Source organism: Mus pahari, chromosome 1 (assembly GCF_900095145.1).
Source record: "Mus pahari chromosome 1, PAHARI_EIJ_v1.1, whole genome shotgun sequence".
Classification (NCBI taxonomy): domain Eukaryota; kingdom Metazoa; phylum Chordata; class Mammalia; order Rodentia; family Muridae; genus Mus; species Mus pahari.
Window position 1 is genome coordinate 135598368 of NC_034590.1, and position 21252 is coordinate 135619619.

Below are 21252 nucleotides of genomic sequence, written 5' to 3' on the forward strand. Positions count from 1 at the left end.
GTGTGTGTGTGTGTGTGGTGTGTGTGTGTGTGTGTGTGTGGTGTGTGTGGTGTGTGTGTGGTATGTGTGGTATGTGTGGTGTGTGTGTGTGTGTGTACATGTGCACATGTGTGTGTGTACATGTGCATGTGTGTCTGTGTGTGTCTGTTTGTGCACATGTACACTTATGGTACTTACGGAACAATAGAGTAGTACCCCTTACCCATGGTCTCAGTTATCACAGTCAACCAGAGATTCCCCAACTACACTATAGTACAATAAGATCACTTGAGAGTGACCACATTTATGAGATTTTCATTACAGTGTGTTGTTACAATTGTTCTTTATTATTATGGGTTACTGTTGATAACCTCATACTATGCCTAGTTTACATACTGAACCTCAGAGTTCATAACCATCTACAGTTTCCCACACCCAGTGAAGTTCCTGGCACCCATTTGCCAAGGATAAGAGGGAGAGATGGCTGCACTGCTCTGACTTAGCTTTTATCTTAATGGATTGGGAGTTCTTTCTGTGTGTTTTCTGTTCATCTATTCTGTCCCATGGGCAATCCATTATTACATCTGTGCCTTATCAATTTCCTCTTGGTGGATACTGCTGTTGCGTTTCCTGTCTTTTGTGAACCAAACTGTCAATCACTCTGTACTTGAGTCATTTTAGACACCTGCGAGTGAGTACATATGTAAATTCTGCCAACTGGTGATCTGGACAGACTCTTCCAAGTTACTATTCTTCCTCCACCTCGCTTTATGGATGAGGAATGGTAAGCGTGAGTGGCTGTGAATCGGGAGCTGAAAAGAGCTAGCTTGCAAGTGGTAGGATTTTTCTGAGTTGGACACGGGTACGTGTCATAAGGTCGATGAAGCTTGGTGTGTGAGCACAAGCAGAACCACTCAGCAATTCACAGAGGTACAGGCTGGACTAATGAGGCTTGTCTGCGGCTAGCTGGAAAGTCACAGTGGCAGCTGTGAAGTAAGTACTGCCAATGGCTGAGCAGACACTCTGTGAGCCAGAGCACGGGATCCAGTCAGGTAGGAGGCTTCCTGAAATAGCAGACACATGGTGTGCAGGCATACCCACACCACACACACACACACAAACACACACACACACACACATATGCACATACACATACACACACACACATAAACACACACAGAGACACACACACAGACACACACAGAGACATACACACAGACACACGCACACACACACATGCACATACACACACATGAACATGCACACACATACACACACAAACACACACACAGACACACACACAGACACACACAATACACTCTGTGACAGAACAATGACAGACAAGCTTCAGTGTAAGGTAGCTTTGTTTCACACACATATACAAAGATAGACTTAATATAAATACACAGAGACATGTTTATATGCATGCTTAAGAGCAGCTTAGGCTTGTGGGACCATTTAATGGGGAGTAGTGAATCTCCCCCCCACACACAATCTACCCTTCAGCAGACACCCCACCCCAGAACATTGGTTACACCTGCTGAAGTATTATTACAACCTCATTTCCCCGAATCTTATTAGGACTCACTCTTGGTGCTGACCAGTCTGGGTTGACAAATGCATGTTTGTTCTTGTTCTTGGTGCCACATTTACTCAACTGATCTTCACAATATCTACCCAGGAGGTAGCTGACTTCACTTCCACTTTCAAAGAGGATACAGAGGCACAGCAAGGCTAAATGACTTGCCCAAGGTCATGTGCCTGACTCCTATTTGGACTGAGGCTTGCACACAAATGGTTTGACTCAGACTTGTTAACCATCCTGTTCTGCCTCTGCCTTCCTTCCCAGTCCCTGAAGTTCCTTTCCCCTTCCTGTCCTGACTGAGGATGATATCCCCGCATCTCCAGGCTTCCCCAAAGTCCCACTGCTGCTTTGAAGAATCCCTAAGCAACTTTTCTGTGGTGGAGCCTTGAGCACTGACAGGCAGGGGCTGTGAGGTACCTGGGATGCCCTTGAGGATTACCTTGGAAGGTACTTGGAGATAGCAAAGGAAGGGAGGCCGAGAGAGGCGAGGGAAAGGGGGACGTTGCAGCTACTAGATGAGGGGGCTGAAGGAGCTCAGCTTAGTGGGCAGCTGTGCAGATTGGAGAAGGCAAGGCCTTGAGATACAAATCCTCAAGGAACTGTCAATGCTAGACAGCAGGGCAGTACTTCCCAGCTTCTCTGTTTTGCAATCAATATGTGCAGTGTCTTCAGCAATAAGATATTACCACTGGCCTCCGGGAGAGACTGATGGCTGGTTGAAGGATATTTGATCCTGGGACACAATGACAATCAGGGTTCACTCACTTAAGTGCGTTCCCCTCTTCTGTTATTTAGGAGGGAAAATTCTGAACTTTTGTTTGGTGATCAGAGTGATGGCCCTGTAGACACAAAATTATTTCCTAAGCCAAAGCTCTTTTCTATTTCACTTTTTAGGTTAAATATTTATATTAATTTTGTTCCTTGACAATTTCAAATACACACACACACACACACACACACACACACACAGTCTTCTCAGAAAGTCCCTGCGATACCTATTACCTTGAAGTGTTTGCTATGCTTTAACCTCTAAGGGTTTCGGGTATTATGTTAAGGTCCAATTTCCCAGGAATATTTGTATTTGGGGCACCTGGGACACATGCTCTTTAACCAACAGAGTCAGTGGATTCTGATGGCTTTCCAGATTACCCATGATTCATTTGGAAGGAAACATGGTTTTCCACCCTACCCTCTTCATGTTTCTTTCCCTATAAACTCTTTGCTAACGTGACAAAACAGAAAACTTACCGCCTTGGGAGATTTGGGCTCTGTATGGGATTTCTGGCTCATCAAATTCAAATTCAAGTCTCTGCTTGTTGTTACATAGTAGTTGCTTAATGGAATCTGTTCTTAGGCTTGAGAGCGAGGACCTTCCTGCCTGCAAGTGTTTCTAATCACCACGTTTGGTCCATGCTTCACAGATGTGAGGAGTAGGTGAAAATATCATTTGCATGTATGGACAGTAGACCCTCTGCTGTCCCATTCCTGACCACTGAACAAAAAGAAGTCCAGAAACAAGAACTTAATTTGAGGTTTTGTAATTAGGGCTTTGGCTGCCATTCTGGTATCTGTTTGAGGAAGGAACTCAAACAGAAAACTAGGGAGATTAAAGAAGAGTGAGTTAACTGGCTTTCTGATGAGCCAAATAATTTGTAAAAAAAAAAAAAAAAAAAAAAAAAAGTAACAATAGCAGTAAATCTGAGGTGATGTGGTCTCAGAGGAAAGTTTGCATTTTAATGAATTGCTGTTCCATTTGTCCTTAGCTGGAAACTCCCCATCTCCTTCTCCTCTCACGGTATAACTTAATGAGTCTCTGAAAAGTCACATAGCCAAACCAATTTCAGAATCTTATTATCATCGTTAACTCTATGGTGGTGGTAATAGTTGGGGGTGGGGAGGGGGTGAGGTATTTCTGTATGAAAGAAATATCAGGAAAATGTTCTAGATTGGCTATGACAGGTGACTTAGTACTTTTGAACTGAGCATAACCGTGCAGAAATCATAAATGCCACAGGGACTGGGGAGGAAGCTAGAGAATACAAAAAGGAATTAGGACAGGAAAGTCATATCAAGTTCCTCTAGTGCTCTGTAAATTATGGATTATGTAGATATGCTTGATTTTATACCAGAGGCATCTCACAGAAATTCAGAGAAACTTAATCAGCTTTGATTTCCAGACAGTATCCCTTGAGTTTTCGATAAAAATTGTAAAATTTCCCCTCTGACTTTCTGTGATTGCCTTGGGCTTGCTGAGTGTATTTTATTGGAATCGGAATGATTAATGAGTGATTTGATCATTAAACTGCGAGGGAAAGAGATAGAAAATAAGGAAATCTGAATAAATGTAGAGATTTCTTCTTAACCAAAAGCTGGGCTGTGATGGAGCTTCGTGGTTGAAAGACTAAAGTCATTCTAGCCAGTAAGCTAATAGCACTGCTTAGTTGGCATTAATACTGATTTCAAGGCGGGAGGATAGTAGCAGACCTGATTTTGGAGCAATAGCATAGGAGTCCACCATCCAGCTAGCCTCTGCACCACTTTCTCCAGTGAGGATAGAGCCTCGTCATGAAAGATGGGGCTACTGACCAAAGCAATTCTTAGGGCTACCCTTTGGAAGGAACTTCAGAGATGTGACAGTCTTTAGTAATTGCAGCAGATATACATCTTTATCTTTTTAGGAACAGATTGACTATTTGCAGAACATCAGAACATACCAAAAGACAAGCAAAATTAAAATTTAAAAATCACTTTAGCCAAATCTTCTGAGTCATAGATCTGGACGATACCTGTTATGTATTTTTTTAAAAAACTCAGATACAACTAACTATAACTGTAGAATGCTGAAAATTACCCACTGGCGGTTTTAAAACCCTTCGGTTAACTTAGAAATCAATTCCAACCATAGAGTCCCCAGAGTGCTTTGAACAAAGGCTGTACCTTCAGAACTGGAGAGTCTGCCAAGGTCACCATTCTAAAAGTGATTATACCAATTTAAATGTTTGGGTTTGGGGGTTTTTTGTTTTGTTTTGTTTTGTTTTGTTTAAATCAATGGCATCACTTTCTGGGCTCGGTGTAAAGTAACAGAAGAACACAGCAGAGAGCCAGCAGATCTGCCTCCATCCCTCCCTGCTCCAAGCGACCTTGGACTATTTATTTCATCTGCTTCCCAAGCAGCAGCTGGAGATAACAATTCCCACTGCGATGCCTGAGAGTTAGAAATGGAGTGTATGGAGCTCTGTATGGAGGGAGAGCATGCCTCTACATCACTTGGTTTGGTGACTGGTTGTCATCTGATGGATTTTATATACATCTAGTCATATTTCCAGGTGGACTAAAAGAGACCAAATGTGATTAAATATTACCATTGCATTGTAATTGTATTATAGTGAGACAATGCTCTGGTAACTTCAAATTTATAAATTAACAGTCAAGGCTGCTCCCAAAAGGAGCATCTGGGGCCTTTCAACAAAGGCGGTGCTCTTGAGACATACAAGTATAGTCTACCAATGCTGGTTGCCAAAGGCTCAGGCCTCACATCTCCACCTGGGACAAGTGTTAGAAGGCACAGTCAGCTGCAGCTGTGGATGGATGTTCAGTCTAGCTGACAGTCTACATCTAGGGTGTATGACAGTGACCTGCCACCCAAACTATTGCCACTGAGGTGGGGAGAGGCTGAGACCCAGGCAACAGAGATTGAAATATGCCAGTGAATGAAGGGCAGGTGGTCTCTGCTCTGGTGAGAGGAAAGAGGAAGCAGCTGAGACCCCAGCAGGGTTCTTACGCGCATCAGGCATCCTGTGTAAATTTCCTGGGTCAATTCCTTGAATTTATAGAACCCCTGTGTCATGGAACCAGGCAGAGAGGCTCTCTGGCACAGGACTTCTCCTTAGAATGTCACCTTCATGGTCTTGACTATTTAGAATATTACTTTGGTTGTCAAGTAGACTGGTTACAGTGACTAATTTTCCCATCTGTTAATACTTATATAAAAGCATCCTACCTTAGATAGTAGTTAGGTACCAGTAGGAAATAGATGGGTATTCAAGTCAGGTAGTTTACAGAGTCACAAGAACCGAAAAGACACAGTCTGTACAGGACCACAGCACCATTGTGGTCCACAAGACTAAAAGGGGAAGGTGGGGAAGGGGCCCTTATGTCTTTACAGTTATGCCATTAGGAGTACACATGCTACTGTCAGAGATGACCTGGGAGAATGGATATCTCAACCCCAGACTCCTTCATCACATTGTTATCTCACACTTTGTTGGCCAAACATGAATGTAGGACCACATACCTAATGGAGGGTCCTTGAAGGCAAAACAGCAGAGTGGCGCTGCCGGGGTAGTGGGGGCAGTGAAGATGTACAGCCACATCACCATCTAAGCTAGACAAGATTCAGCCCAGGGGCCCAACACTGTAGCCTCACCTTGACTGGCATCTAGTCTCTCAGCAACACACCTCAGTTCATTTCAGAAATCATTGCAGGTGCCACCTGCCAGGTCCCACTGCATGGTATCAGATGCAATGTTATGGGGCAGAATAAAATCCTTCGTTGGAGCAAGACAGTCCTGTGTTGGATGTGTTTTTCTGTCCACGTGAGCCATCTAAATGGGACATAATTGTAGGAAGGAGAAATGTATTTAAGTGTCCATCTTTAGGTTTCCATTATCACTAAATGTAATTTCCAAATGAATCAAAGGGGGTTAAGCTTTCACGAGCACTGTTCTTCTTCTCTCTTATCTTTTATGGTAGTTTTATAAATAGATGTGTTATGCTTAAAGGAGCTCAGGCTGCAAGGCTCTTGAGACCCTTTGGACTCCTTATTGGATGTTTCACAGTTTTAATCTAACTCAGAAAGCAAGGAAGATTTGTAGCATGGGAAATCTGTGTGTATTCTTATTCCCTCATCCTTTGTGCGGAATGAGAAAGGTTAGGAGATGGGGAGGTACATCAGGGGTGAGGCACTTCCAAGGATGTTACTTTGATCCTCAGAAACTATTTTAAAAAGAGCCATGTGTGTTGCTGTGAGCACTTGTAATCCCAGCATGGGGGGGGGTGTGGGGGATAGAAGAGATGGACAGATCTCCGGGGCTCACTGGTGAGCGACTCTAGCCTAAGTCCCTAAGTTCCAGGTCAGTGAGCAACCCTGTTTTTAAGGAAAAAAGAAAAAAAAGACTGCACCTGAGGAACACCCAAGGTTGTTGGGTTCCACCTGCATACACACACATATATGCATGCATGCACATATATGCATGCACACCTACACATATATGAACACATGAGCACATGCATACACACAGAGAGAACTATTAATCACAACATATACAAGATATGCGCATACCCACTTGTTGCATCCAAGGCACAATCCTGTTCAGCAACCAGAGTTGTTTATTGCTACGAACATCTCAGGATTCCATGCTGCCCTTGCTTTCGCTGAGTGACAGACATCATTTTACTGAAGGAGTGTAGTATGTGTGGGCATTAGGACAGACTTCAGTCTCAAGAAGTGGAACTTGACTGCCAGCTTCAGCAGGGAAAGACAAGTATTAAATGCTTTGGAGGTAATTGTGTAAATACGGAGTCTATCAAGGCTAACTGAATGAGGCTAGGACTCAGCCCCTTATGCTGGGAGAGCACTAGAAGGTAAATTCAGCTTGAAAAGGATGAACATTTACTCTGGCACTTTCCCAAATCACCCGGGCACAGATGTAAAAGCTTAGATAAGGACAGATATAAAATCTCCCATATGATAGAATGAAAGTTTCTTTTTCCATTTCAGCACCCCACTCCACCTTTAAGGTTTTCCCTGCATCTGCATAACCAGCACCACCCTGACCATGCACACATACACACACACACACACACACACACACACCCTGACCATGCACACATACACACACACACACACACACACACACACACACACTAACCTGTGTGTTAACAACCTGGTATGCCTGATTTTGTTATGTTCTGTTTTGTCTGCAGTCACACGTTTCTTCTTGAGATACTTTTGAATATCTCAGGAAAAGAAAAGCAGACTGAGCCGGTGATGCTTGGCAACAAGTTAAGGACAGATGACAGGGAACAAACGTGTAACCTCCCTTCTATCAATCTCAGGTTAATGTGAATCTTAGCCAACAGTATCAAATACCCGGATTTGGCCTCTGAATCCTGAGGTTCTGATTTCTGAACATCTCTGCAGCTCTGGAATGCCTTCCTTTTGATCATTCTTTCCAGGCCAGGGAATATTCCAGAACTGGGAACCAGAAGTGGTGTGTGCTTTTCCACAGGCAGCCTGCCGGCTCTTGGGGTCCTGCCACGCCCTCTCTTCACACTGTAGATGCCCTGAGGATGAGACTCTCCTGCCTATGTATTCCTGGTCCATAGTCTTTGTAGAGCTAGATGGAAAGGGTTCCAGCTCCTCATCCCTTTGTTCCTGCCTCCTGAGGTGCCTGGACCACTACCAAGGTCCCAGTTGGATGGGAGTGTCCTTCTCCTAGGCCTGAGCTCTTGGATGCTGGTGAGCTCAAGGACCACAGCACTTTATTGGGCCTTGTCTTTGTTAGGGTTTTACTGCTGTGAGGAGACACCAAGACAACTCTTATAAGGACAATATTTAATTGGGACTGGCTTACAGGTTCAGAGGTTCAGTCCATTGTCATCAAGGTGGGAGCATGGCAGCATCCAAGCAGGCAAAGTGCAGGAGGAGCTGAGAGTTCTACATCTTCATCTGAAGGCTGCAAACAGAATACTGACTTCCAGGCAGCTAGAGCTGGGGTATTAAAGCCCATGGCCACAGTGACACATCTACTCCAACAGGGCCACACCTCCTAATAGTGCCACTCCCTGGGCCAAGCATATGCAAACCATCACAGACCTTGAGGTGACACATCAGTTTCCATTATTTTCCTCAGCAGTATGACTCCTGCCATGTCTTGAACCTATTTGCATTTTACATTCATTACCAGGTATTGTAATTATTAATGCTATCTGCCTATGAAGGCTAGGATCATAGCTTAGAAACTTTCAAAGCCCCTTTGCCCAATACAGTATCTAGCATGTTTCCAATAAATGCCAAATGTGGGAGAATATTACATCACTAGTATATACTTTTATGTGGGCAAAATGCTCATATAAAACTACATGTTTTTAATGGTATTTCCCCCAAAGGACTTTCCTTATCAGGATTTGGTATATATACAAGAACCAAAACAAAATCTATTTTTGTTAAATCATTATATCTGGTAGTCAGATATGATTTAACTCAGTGTAGGCTAAACTTTCTTTGTAATACATCTGTGAATAAAAAGCCCATTTTCACACACACACACACACACACAAACAGTGGCTTGGTCAATTCTGTACCTGGAATCAAGAACTGATAGCCATTCGGATTATTGTGTGGCTATTGTATTTCTAACAATGACCATGCAGCATAGGGATGGTCCCCAGGGAAGCCTGTTGTGTTCCTCTCCATGAAAACTTGCCACATGCCCATTAGAACTGGGTTGGTGCACAGGTCAGAGCCCCTGTGATATGTGTGTATGTTTGTTGCCTGTATTTACGTCCTGGTAAAGGAAACAGAAATAGTGACCTGGTACATCTGTTGAACATCTGTTTTGTATTTCCTACAATCTCCTAGGGACCTCTCTACCATGCATACCTCAGAACCAACACTTGCCTTTTCTGTCCCCTTTAGTCACCTCCATCAACGGCTCAGTGGTGACTTACTCTTATTTTGGGGAAACTTTCTTATATTCTGGCCGCAGTTAACTCTTCCCCGGGTTTAATGAAGAGACCACAGTTTTTCTCAGAAGAGACCGATGCTGATCTAGCCCTCTTTTCAACCACATGGGAGGGCAAAAGGTTTGACTTAGTAAACCATCACTGTTTACCAAGTGAGAATTAGATGGGGTGGGTCCACCAGGGTGGGGGGTGGGGGTGTGCTACTCTGCTTGAAGGTGGGTGTGGCAACTCCAACATAGCCTCCTTTTCTATTTGCTCTGTCTGTCATAAATGTTGGAATGGAATTGGTGTGGTTCTGGAAAGGAGCTGAGTGGCGTATACTGGATATCGATATTAAGAGTTGATGAAGCATCCTTCTCTTCCTCGGGCTGTTATATTTAAGAGTACTTCCTGCCCATTTGAGTGAAGGACTTGACAAAAGAACACAAGGAGAGAAATCCAAGCATAGTATTGAACCCGTGTCCTAGCTTGCTTTCTGTTGCCGAGATAAACCACTCTGACCAAAACCAAACCGAGGAGGAAAGGGTTTATTTCATCTTACAGGCTCTAGTCCATCACTGAGGGAAGTCAAGGCAGGCAGGTGTACATGGGAAGAGATTGAATCAGAAATCACAGCAGAGTCCTGTTGACTGCCTTGCTCAGCTACCTTTATTAAACAGCCCAGGTCCACCTGCTTAGGAATGGCACACCCACAGTGGGCTGGGCCCTCTGACATGAATTAGCCATCAAGAAAAGGCCTGGAAGACAAGGCATCAGGCCAATCTGATCGGGTAATTCCTCACCTGAGGTTCTGTCTTTCCTGGTGACTGGAAGTTGACAGCTGGAACTAAGTATGACAGCTCATTTACCACAGGTTTCTGGAAACCCAAAGAATTCTGCCTGGTTTCTTTGTTCATTATACTCTTTGTATCTGTTTCTATATATTGCCGTGTACAGGTTGTGTTTAATGCACGTGTGTGTGTGTGGTGTGTGCACATATGGGGGTACTGTACCAGTACACACACATTTGGAGGCCAGAGGAGGATGCTACGCATCTTTCTTGATCATTCTCTACCATACTGTTTCTGTCTCTATCTGAATCGGAAGCTGTCCGTTTTGGCTAGCCAGCTGGCAAGCTCTCAGGATCCACCTGCCTCCATCTCCCAGTGCTGCAATTACAGGCATCCACAGCCACGTCTGGCTTTTTCTACGTGCTGCACATCTGAACTCGGGTCTTCTGGTTTTCACAGCAATGGCTATCACCCACCAGAGCCATCTTCCCTGTTCTTTTAAAGCTACTTTGTGAGAATTAAGAGTTGGAATCCATCTTCCTCTCTAACTGCACGTCCCCCCCCCCACACACACACACAAATAGGTGGAGACCTACTCTCCTCATAGTTTCTGAAAATTTACGCATGTATTCTAGCTTCAGAGGGCATGGCATTCACAGAACTCTGGTTTCTAAGGGGTAAGCGTTTCTAGGTCGAATGAGTTAGATGAATCCTGCATTTTGTAGCTTCCTCCCCTTGGATGTTCATAGTGAAACGTTAACTGTCACTCAGCTGGTCCCAAGGTTATTTAACTGTGACTTCCATTTTCTCCTGTGTTCACCCTGCACGTAAGAAAAGAACTCTCGTGTCTTTGTGAGGTCTAGAGAGCTAAACCCTTGTTGGATATAAGAGAACAAGGGCCTATTGCCGGTTGCCAGCCTCCCCAGAACTTTACACTCAGCAATGGTGTCAAAAAGATTTCAAGATCGCGTGCGTGCGCGCGCGCGCGCGCGCGCGCACACACACACACACACACACACACACGAAACTTAAAGAACTGCTTGTAAAGTATCTAGGATCCTAGTTTAGAGATATTTTTCTTTGAGTAGATATGCCAATGGGCTCACTCAATTGAGTAGTACTCTATCCATAGACCTCAGAAAATGCAACCCTAAGAGAAGAGCGTGCTAAGAATAAACTGCCTGTGAAGCTTTCTGTCTGGGGGCTTGGGAGGGTGAACGCTATAAGCAATTAAACAAGTAAATATGTAATTACAAATTATGACACGTGCGGGAAGAAAAGAGTGCTGTCAGATTACTCTTAAATTTGCAATCATGCCTCAATTGACCCAGATTCAGAAGGGATCAATAGTGAGTGGTTTTATGCCTGTCTGGGCGCTCAGCTCCGAGTTCCATTCTGAACCACTCAGCAGCCACTCTCCTTGTTTCTTCCAGGCCCCTTGGAGCCAAAATGAGCGCGCAGTGAGCCAGCGCAGCCTCTCGCCAGCCATCCCCCGACGCCCACCATGAACCACTTGGAGGGCTCCGCGGAGGTGGAGGTGGCCGACGAGGCGCCAGGAGGGGAGGTGAACGAGTCCGTGGAGGCCGACCTGGAGCACCCCGAGGTGGTGGAGAGACAGCAGCCGTCGCCATCGCCCCCGCCGCCCGCAGGTCACGCGCCCGAGGACCACCGCGCGCATCCCGCTCCGCCGCCGCCACCGCCACCGCCACCACCGCAGGAGGAGGAGGAGGAAGAGCGCGGCGAGTGCCTGGCGCGCTCGGCCAGCACGGAGAGCGGCTTCCACAACCACACCGACACGGCCGAGGGCGACGTGCTCGCCGCGGCCCGCGACGGCTACGAGGCGGAGCGCGCGCAGGACGCCGACGATGAGAGCGCCTACGCCGTGCAGTACCGGCCCGAGGCCGAGGAGTACACGGAGCAGGCGGAGGCCGAGCACGCCGAGGCGGCGCAGCGGCGCGCGCTGCCCAACCACCTGCACTTCCACTCGCTGGAGCACGAGGAAGCCATGAACGCCGCCTACTCGGGCTACGTCTACACGCACCGGCTCTTCCATCGCGCCGAGGACGAGCCGTACGCCGAGCCCTACGCTGACTACGGCGGCCTCCAGGAGCACGTGTACGAGGAGATCGGGGACGCTCCCGAGCTGGAGGCGCGCGAAGGCCTGCGGCTCTACGAGCGCGAGCGCGACGAGGCGGCCGCCTACCGCCAGGAGGCTCTGGGCGCGCGGCTGCACCACTACGACGAGCGCTCCGACGGCGAGTCCGACAGCCCCGAGAAGGAGGCGGAGTTCGCACCCTACCCGCGCATGGACAGTTATGAGCAGGAAGAGGACATCGACCAGATCGTGGCCGAGGTCAAGCAGAGCATGAGTTCGCAGAGCCTCGACAAGGCGGCCGAAGACATGCCCGAGGCGGAGCAGGACCTGGAGCGCGCCCCGACCCCGGGAGGGGGACACCCCGACAGTCCCGGGCTGCCAGCACCTGCCGGGCAGCAGCAGCGGGTCGTGGGAACGCCGGGAGGCAGCGAGGTTGGGCAGCGGTACAGCAAGGAAAAGAGGGATGCCATCTCGCTGGCCATCAAGGACATCAAGGAGGCCATCGAAGAAGTGAAAACCAGAACCATCCGTTCGCCTTACACCCCAGACGAGCCCAAAGAACCCATCTGGGTCATGCGCCAGGACATTAGCCCCACGAGGGACTGTGACGACCAGAGGCCCGTGGACGGAGATGTAAGTATGTGTGGGTTCGGGCTGGCTAGACTGAAGGCCCCTGGGGAGGAGAGACTAGAGCTCTATGGTCTTACAAGAACTTACTTTATGGAATAAATGGTCTGTGGGAGCGCTGTGCACCTCCCCGTGGTAGTTCCATCCAGTGTGAAACGCGAGAGTGAATTACTTATCAGTCCCGTAAGGCATCCCTGTGCTTTCCAAATTGTACCAGAAGGGCTTGTTGAGAGTTGCATTCTTGGGGGCATGGCCCTGTTTGTGCTCATTGACAAAGTCTGAACTGAGGTCCCAGAATTTCTATCAGGTCCACATTTTGTAAGAAAAGGCTTGGTTGGAGGGATATTTGCAAAATGCCGTCTTGTAAGTACAAGATCTGCCAGGTTCCTGAGAGGAAGGAGTACCCAACGTGAAAAAAAGAAGAGGTGTGTGGAAGTGGGATGGAATAGTGGCTTAGTACAGATAGGCATCAGGATAAAGTTTTAGCCAGAGACCAGCCCGTCGTCAGGTGTGTGGGCATCGTGGGGAAAGGAGAATAACTCCACCAAATTCAGTCTAAGGGCATATTTGTTTCCGGGTTAATCAGCAGTTCAACTAATCACACTTGAAAGACGAAGAATGTCAACGTGGAGAGTCTGTCAAGCCCTGTCATGAATAAACAGAGGGCATCAGAGAGTCTTAGTAAGGCAAGGAAAGAGGGTCCTTTGCAGTAGACTCTTCCACGGAGCACCTAGAGTGGTTCTGGGATTTCTAAACGGGTTTTTGTGTTCTAGGATGGAGGGGCCCATGTTCTCCCAGCTAACAAGGTTCCCGGCTATGCTGTTGACCCTGGGCCACAGTTAGAGAACTATTGCCATGAAATTAAAGATTTGGATGGTCACTGTGGTCTCCTTAATAGAAATCCCCTTGTCCTGCCAGGGGTTCTGCAGCACCACCCCAACACACACACACACACACACACACACACACACACACAGAGTGACTCCCTCTAGCATGGAGTAAGCTTCTGTCATTCCACAGTGGCATGCCCTCTGTTTAAAACCAGATGTGCTGCACTGTGAAGAGCTACAGGCAAAGCTGTTGCTGGCCCCGTCAACAGCTTATTTGCCATTTTTGAAATACCTAAAGTCATTTGAGACCATGTCAAGCTGAGGTGTCACAATCTATTGAAAATAAATTAAAAAGGCTGGCCTTTGCCCCCTCCACCATGCTATGAAAATGCTTTTGGCTCTTTCTCCCCTTTCTGTACACTTCAGTAATTTTTAAGCAATTCCATTTTAGGGTCGAGAGGTTAAATTCAGTTTCATTTAATCTGGTGCAGGCACTGGCCTCCTCCATCAGTGTCCTTAGCTGCAACGGCTCCTTGAAATGACCTACTAACTGCCTGGCCAGGGGCTTTACTCTGAGCCCCCAGGACAGTGAGTGGGAGGGCCAGGAAAACTTTTGTTCCTTTGAACTAGGAGGACAGGTTAAGCATCTTGCATTATATTTTAATCCAAACAGAATTCATGATGAAGTATTGAATAATACGTAGGACCTCACACTGTCAGAAATTCACCTTGATGCTAAGGAATTGGTAAGTGTTGCTAACCCGGATGTGAAGAGTTAATAGAAAACAAAGCCAAAACCTGTGCCATAAAATACACCCGTCACCCTTAAGCCACTTGGACCTGTGATCTTATTTCATCTGTCATGCTGTATTTATAGGAAGGACCTTCATTTGCTCCCCTTTGATGGTATTACTCCACCTCAGCTCAGCATCAAAACAGTATTTACTGAAATCCCATTCCATGCCTGCTGTCATAGAAAATGGAAAGGACACCGTTGAAACTACTGCGGTCTGCAGTCCACAGCAGTCTCGTTAAAAATGCAGATTATTACCCACTGTCCTAAAGCCCAGTGCCTAAGGCAAAGCAGGCGATCTACTGGGGTTTTTTGTCTTTTAAGTTCTCCCTGAGATCTCAATTGTATAAAAGATTGGGAATCACTGATTCAAAGAGGGGAAACCATTTAGGGGTTTGTGGACTTGAGGCTTTCTTCAATTTAGAAACAATAAAAACCTGTACCACTGTGATTATGCTCTGCAGAAACAGGGGGCCCTGAGATTCTTATTCCAAAGGCCATAGGGTGTCCAAAAAAAGGCAAAACCAGAAAGTGCAGAGGAACAGGGAAAACTGGGAACAGCCATGTATCAATTGCCGGAGGTCATTGCTAACAGTTAAGCTTGCTTCTGACATGCAGGCCTGCCCCATTCCTCTCTGAACCCCAACACTTTACATGTAGAGCAAACAGGCATTTGTTTGCTTCTGTGGTAGATAGATTGAAAATTGAGGATCGATTGTCCATGAGAACATGCTCACCTAACTGAAATGACAGATACCCAGCACCCAGTGAAAATTATTTTCTGAAAAACCTAAAGGGGAAAAAAAGGCATACTTTTGGCCTACTAAAGACTTTCTATCTTCTGGGTAAGTTTGAAAACTTCCTTCGAACCTTCTCCTTGACAACTACTGATAGTGAACGATGTGCCCTGAGAAGTTCCCTGTTCACTGACCTATCTCTGGGCAGCCCTGTCATCCAGTAACAGTTGGTTTGACATCAGCCAGCACAGTGGATGCTGGGAGATTTGAGCTATTCTGAATGATGCTGCTCCCTTCTCTCTCCGAAAACATCATTCAAATGACAGGAAAGCGATAAAAAGCAGACAGGAAGCAGCAGGAGCCTAGTGTAATAAGCTGTGGTTGAGTTCCTGGGCAATGCTGGGCGTTTCCTGCCGGGGTGTATTTTCAGTTCTTTGGAGGAGCTTGCTCTTCCCTGAGGACTGAAACTAGGAAGGCAAGGCCAGTGACGTGTGCGTTTGGACCTGTGTTACTTCTAGGCGGGAGCAGCAGAAACCATTCTTCTTGCTCTAATTGCAACAACCCCAGAAGCCACATGGTAAGTCAGTCACATGGTAACCCTGAACAGAGCAAGCAGCTGCTTCCCCAGAGAGAGCAGGGTCCCCTGGTGACACCAGTGAGATGACACTGAAGCAACCGCAGCGAGGGCACCGGAGTTTGGGGGTGGTTTGTTCCCACTGCACAGCCTGGTCAGTGCTGAATAAGTCACTTGGGAAGTGTCTGCTTACTCTTTTCTACCAAGATTTTTGAGGATTTGAACTTAGACACCCCAGAAAGAGACTTGAAATCCCCCAGTGCGTCCGGTACCAGGAACATGAGGACATAGTTGAGAAAGGAAGTTCAGTCAACAGGCGGGAGACATTAGAACTCTGGGTACTGCTAGCATATACAGTTACGTGATTCATTCCTGTAGGTGTGTGGCTTCTATAAGTAAATGGGGGCTCCCTAACCCAAAAAAAATAAGCTAAGAAAAGAGGTGGGAGGGACAACAGCACAGAAAATACAGGAAGGGAACCCCTTTGGGTTCATGAAGAAGAGATATGAGGATGGCTACTATGCAAAAAGCCCAAGGAAGCAGCGACTCCAGACTCCAGTGGGATACGTCCAAAAAGAAGAAAGCAGGAGAGCTGGGTGGGCACGGGATTGGAGAGGTCAAGGCTTGGAGATGGTTTAGCATACGGGGACAGCAGCACATGGAAAACTAAGCAAATAAAAAAAAAAATTCTAACAATTCCAGTTTTCTTTGGTTATTTGGCCTCTCCGACAACAGTTACACAAGCCAGAAATATAATGATGCATGTGCGTGGCTGGGCTGGCTGGGAAGAGCAAAGGTGTACTCTTCAGGATGCAGACACTGAGCATCGATCAACTAGAAGCGTGTGGCAGGAAGGTCTTTGCAGTAGACGCCAAGAAAAACAAAATGCCAGGCTCTGAAATGAAAGTGAGGCAATACGAACACGTTACCTCTGAACATGAAAGTAAATGCAGAAGAAAGTTCCAGAAGAATTGAAAATGGGGCCATGAAGTGAGAATCGGTGTGAAAAAGAGGTTGAGTTTTGCCCTAAGCTGTGTAGTGTGATTTGACTTTGAAAACTATATTTGTGGATTTAAGCAGAGACGGTTCACTGAACAAAGAGATTATCTCGTTGTCCTGTTTTCTTGGATAAAAATAGAAAAGGGTAAATGTTTCTGTGTGTTTTGTGTTCAGTTTAGAGGAAGGAAAGGACTTCTTTGTCAGCTATTGACCTGTGGCAGGGATGGGTGTTCTTAGCCTTATGCAGTCTTTGCATTAAGCGTGAAACCTCTATTTGGCCAAAATTACAAATATAAAAATAAGCAACTATAGGTCAAGAGGAGAGCCGTGGTCACCACAGAACACAACTAGACAGTAAAGAACCTAAATTGTTTAGAAGCCATGAGCTTATGTGTTTAGAGTTGGGAAGCCTCGTAACACTGGTGGGGAAGAAAGCAGTAAGAACACTAGAAGCTCTGGGCATGATGCATGCCAGGGTCAAGTGCGGTGCATTGGCTTCTCCAGAGACGTGAGTAATTATGTAAGTCCACAGCCTCGGCTTTAAGGATGAGATGTTTCTGAGAGCTATCTTTACCAGGATGAAAGCACTGTAGTTGAGGCACTTACCAGCCCCTGCCGCTCCTTCAGATGCACAGTGAAGTGCCACATCCCAGCAGGAGGTGGTACGCTGTGCAGCAAAACTCAGTTGTCAATAGCAACAGGAGCCTTCTTCCTGTGAACCACAAGGACCCTGGTGTGACCAGGGTAATTTTCTTTAAAGATGTAATCGTCTTAACTGTTGCATCTTCAAAATGAAAAGGCTTGACCTTAAACTCCCCTTTGAAGAGCAAATGATTCAGTTCAACCATGAAGAGAGCAGAGAGAGATGGAAAATGTTTTCTTTGTGTGCTTCTCCTAGACTCAAAGTGTTACCTTCAATTAACTTACCTCATCTCTAGAATGTCACCTGGATGTTCAACGCTGGGCAAGTCCTGGTGCCTGAAAGCTGTCTGCCTACTGCCATCAAACCATTGCCATATCAGAATTACCAGAGCACAATCTGCCAGATAGTGGCTCACCACAAGTCAACTATTCCAGCTACCCATGCTCCTTGGAATTAAAAGGGAAAATAAATATGGGGAAAAAATTTTCAACCTATGGTCTTCAACTTCTCTTCACCTGACCCCACTCCCAAGAGGAACCTTTCTCTCTGACTTGCCTCACCAGACAACATATGTGTGAATCCACAAGAAAAGCAACAGGAGGCAAACAGCCAGTTTCTGTTAAAAAATTTGGTCCCTAGAGGTGGCACACAGAGCCAGCATTGAGAACTGTGACAGGTTCACTTAGGAAGTGGGGAGTTAAGAAAGGGCCCATGATTCCTAAGAATGTTCATCTCATCCTCTCCAACATGGCTCCTTCAGAATTTACGTGTGCTAAGTGGCCTGGGGAAGAAGGGTTAGATACAGGGAGAAGAGCAACTGTGTGTATACCCAGTTAGATACCAGGGTCATGCAGTCCTGCTGAATCTTAAAGCACGTATGTCCATAAATGGGACCATCTTTAAATCGAAATTCATTCTTTTTATAAGCATAGTTGGCATTGTGCTCTTAATCATAAGATGTCTTTGCAAATGTGGAATTTTCTCTGGAATTGTGACGTAAGGATCATATATGTGGCATCGTGGCATGGCATGTTGGCTCCTTCCAGAAGTTAGGGCTCACTATTTAGGGTGGGTCACTGGCACACTGAATTAATGTACTAGACCTCAGTGCTCACTCACCTTCTCTGCACTGGGTTTTCTATTTGCATCCACACCATGCCACTCATTCTGGTCCCTCCCTCCAGTTTCCCTGGTTCCCAGCTTCTGCATTAAGCAGCAACCCACCAGCCCTTTTTTATCCAGGACAGTTCTAGCTAAATCAAACTAGCCTACTAGTCAGTGGAAATGGAGAATGCACCACCTGCTCCAGGTCACAATTATTTCATATTGGCAGCCTGCTCCCTCCCAGAGACCAATGCACAGAATAATTTGAGACAGGAGGTTGTTTCAACCCTGACACTGCTCAGTCAGAGTCAGAAACCAGCCACCTTCTTGCTGAAAGAGAGGCATTGTCAACACTGTGGGAAGTAAAAGCCCAAGGTTAGTTCCTGCCCTGATCAACCACCTGAAAGCTCGTGGAAGGAAGCATTGGGGGATGTCCCAGCTTCACCTGGGTCTTAGACGTCTTGATGCTGTCCCCTCTCTATCCTGAATTCAGCATACGGCCTACAGGGATTCTGATTTTTCTTTTAACTGTTGCTAGAAGACCGTCCACCAAGGTCAAATGCACATGCTAATTAATTAAGACTCATTAGCAGCATCTTGCCCTGTTGACCTTGCTGCTGTGCTGTCAAGCCTACAAAGACAAGTAAAAAGAATTGTACCACTGCCAAGAATTCTGTTTCTGTGCAGGATTCCTGTGAGGTGCTCTGAACTGAGGGGTTCCCTCTGCGGATCTCCAAATGCTCATGAGGTTTCTGGCCTGCTTACAGTATTTTCTGGATTGAATAGTAAGGGATGGAGTTGAAATGGGATCCAAAGTCAGGCAGACAGAATTTAGGATGAAGATGTGTTCTGTCAGTGCCTGATTTGGGGGTCAGTTCCTTGCTGGGATGTGAGGTGGTTCTCTTGGGAAGAGGAAGGACGGCCTTATGGTATCTCCAGTACTGCATACATTCACACCTGAAGAGGACTGGTCCCCAAGTAAGCACCTGTGGCTCAGGTTGGTCTACTGACTTGCTATGAAAGAGTACATATCCCAGTGCACTCTTTGTTATCTCCTGGGACTCAAACTGTTCAAACTTAGATAAATAGTACAGATGGATCCAATAGTTCCAACGCCCCTAAGGCTTGGACAGATGTGTAACCATGGAGACAAAGGATCACATAGAGGCAGCAGAAATGGCCTCCAGTATATTCATTCCATCAAACAGACCTCAGGAAAGGAAGGAAACCTGCTACTTAGACAGTCACTTTGGATTTAATTGAATACTTGGACATATAGGACATTGCCTGAATAAGATACGACATAGCTACAGGAAGTCATTTTTATTGCTTTTCCACTTTAAATCTTTCTATTTGTAAATATTCTTTGGAATTGAACCTGGGTCCTTTGGAAGGGAAAAGGTGATTTTAATCACTAAGCAATCTCTCCAGAGGGGCAAGAGGCTTGGTGTGCTCCCTTGCCTCACAGGGATGACTGGGGCGGGGACTAGCCAGCAGAGGGCACTAGGTCTCATCCTCCTCCCTGACTTCAGAGCACAGCCTGGCAGTAGAGCCCTAAGCCTTTGTACCTTCCCTGACCTGAGAGCATCAGTAGCAGTTGGGTTCTAAGCCTTTTTTTCCATCCCTGACCTGTCCATCACTTTTCTACTGAACTAGAAGAGACGTAGAACTGTGGTCCCTATTTCAAAGTTGAAAGTCCATCTTAAAATTGGACTGACATGCTATAGTGTACTCTGCACCTAAGGTATTGTACAAGACCCCAGGGATACTGTGTGACAAAAAGAGGTCTGTCTGCATAGTATTCTACTTGAGGCCAGTCCTTTATCAAGTCCACAGCCAGACCTCTCAGCCTTCTCTGCGCTTAAGGCTTTCATCTGAATCCTTATGTGATACCTGAGACGACTGCCACACAACAGATCATCCCAAAACTTAGCAGCATAAAGCAACACACACACACACACACACACACACACACACACTCACACACTCACACACACACACACACTCACACACACACTCACACACACACACATACACACACACACACACACACACACCTGCTTCATACTGCAGAACCCCTATGAGGCTGCAAGTGGGCATGGGATGGGGGAGATTACCATCATAGCTCTCCTGGGAATAGCTCTGCTCCCAAGCTCCCACGCTGTGGGCAGGGTCCAGCTCTTCCAAGCCAATTGGCTGACAGCCTTGGTTTCCCATTGATCGTGGCTAGGGCATTCTCAGTTCTTTGTCCCGTGGGCCCAGTCTCACCCTTAAAGTATGCAAGGCAAGAAGGCTCCAGAGATGGCAAGATGGAAGCTATAGTCCTCGGTCACCCAATGACAGAGTGACATTGCACTACTGTAGTTTTATCTCATTGTTTAGGCAGATACCTGACCCGCATGTCCCTCCCGAGGAGAGGTTTACATGGAGGTTCTGACCTTTGGGGACCATCCGAAAAACCTCTCCCCCATATTTGATAGCAGTGATTATGTCAGCAAAGCCCGCAAGGATGAGACCACAGCTAGCTGTGTCTTCTGCCATCGACCTCGTCAGCCATTTCAGTGCTGTTCCACCTTGGCTGTTGAGAAAGAAAACCTACAGGTCCCAAAGTGACTGATGGGAGAACGAAGCCACGTACTATATAGGTGTGAGTGAGGCAGCACAGGCGTGGAGAAGGTGATTACATCCAAGAACATGGGGCAAAGGGGAACTTTTGTCCTGAAAGACAAACGTCTATGGCATGCTCTTGGGATGAGGGCTTTTTTTTTTT

At 46.4% G+C, this 21252-nt stretch overlaps 1 protein-coding gene across 3 annotated transcripts in view; it reads left to right on the plus strand.

Moving 5' to 3' along the window:
- Window positions 1-21252, plus strand: part of Apba1 (amyloid beta precursor protein binding family A member 1) — a 191742-nt gene that overhangs the window by 124073 nt on the left and 46417 nt on the right. For all 3 annotated transcript variants that reach the window (XM_029541237.1, XM_021201227.2, XM_029541248.1), the window contains exon 2: window positions 11514-12808. In XM_029541237.1, coding sequence (XP_029397097.1) covers window positions 11585-12808 — 1224 coding nt within the window. In that variant the 5' untranslated portion in view covers window positions 11514-11584. The remainder of the gene's footprint in view (window positions 1-11513; window positions 12809-21252) is intronic.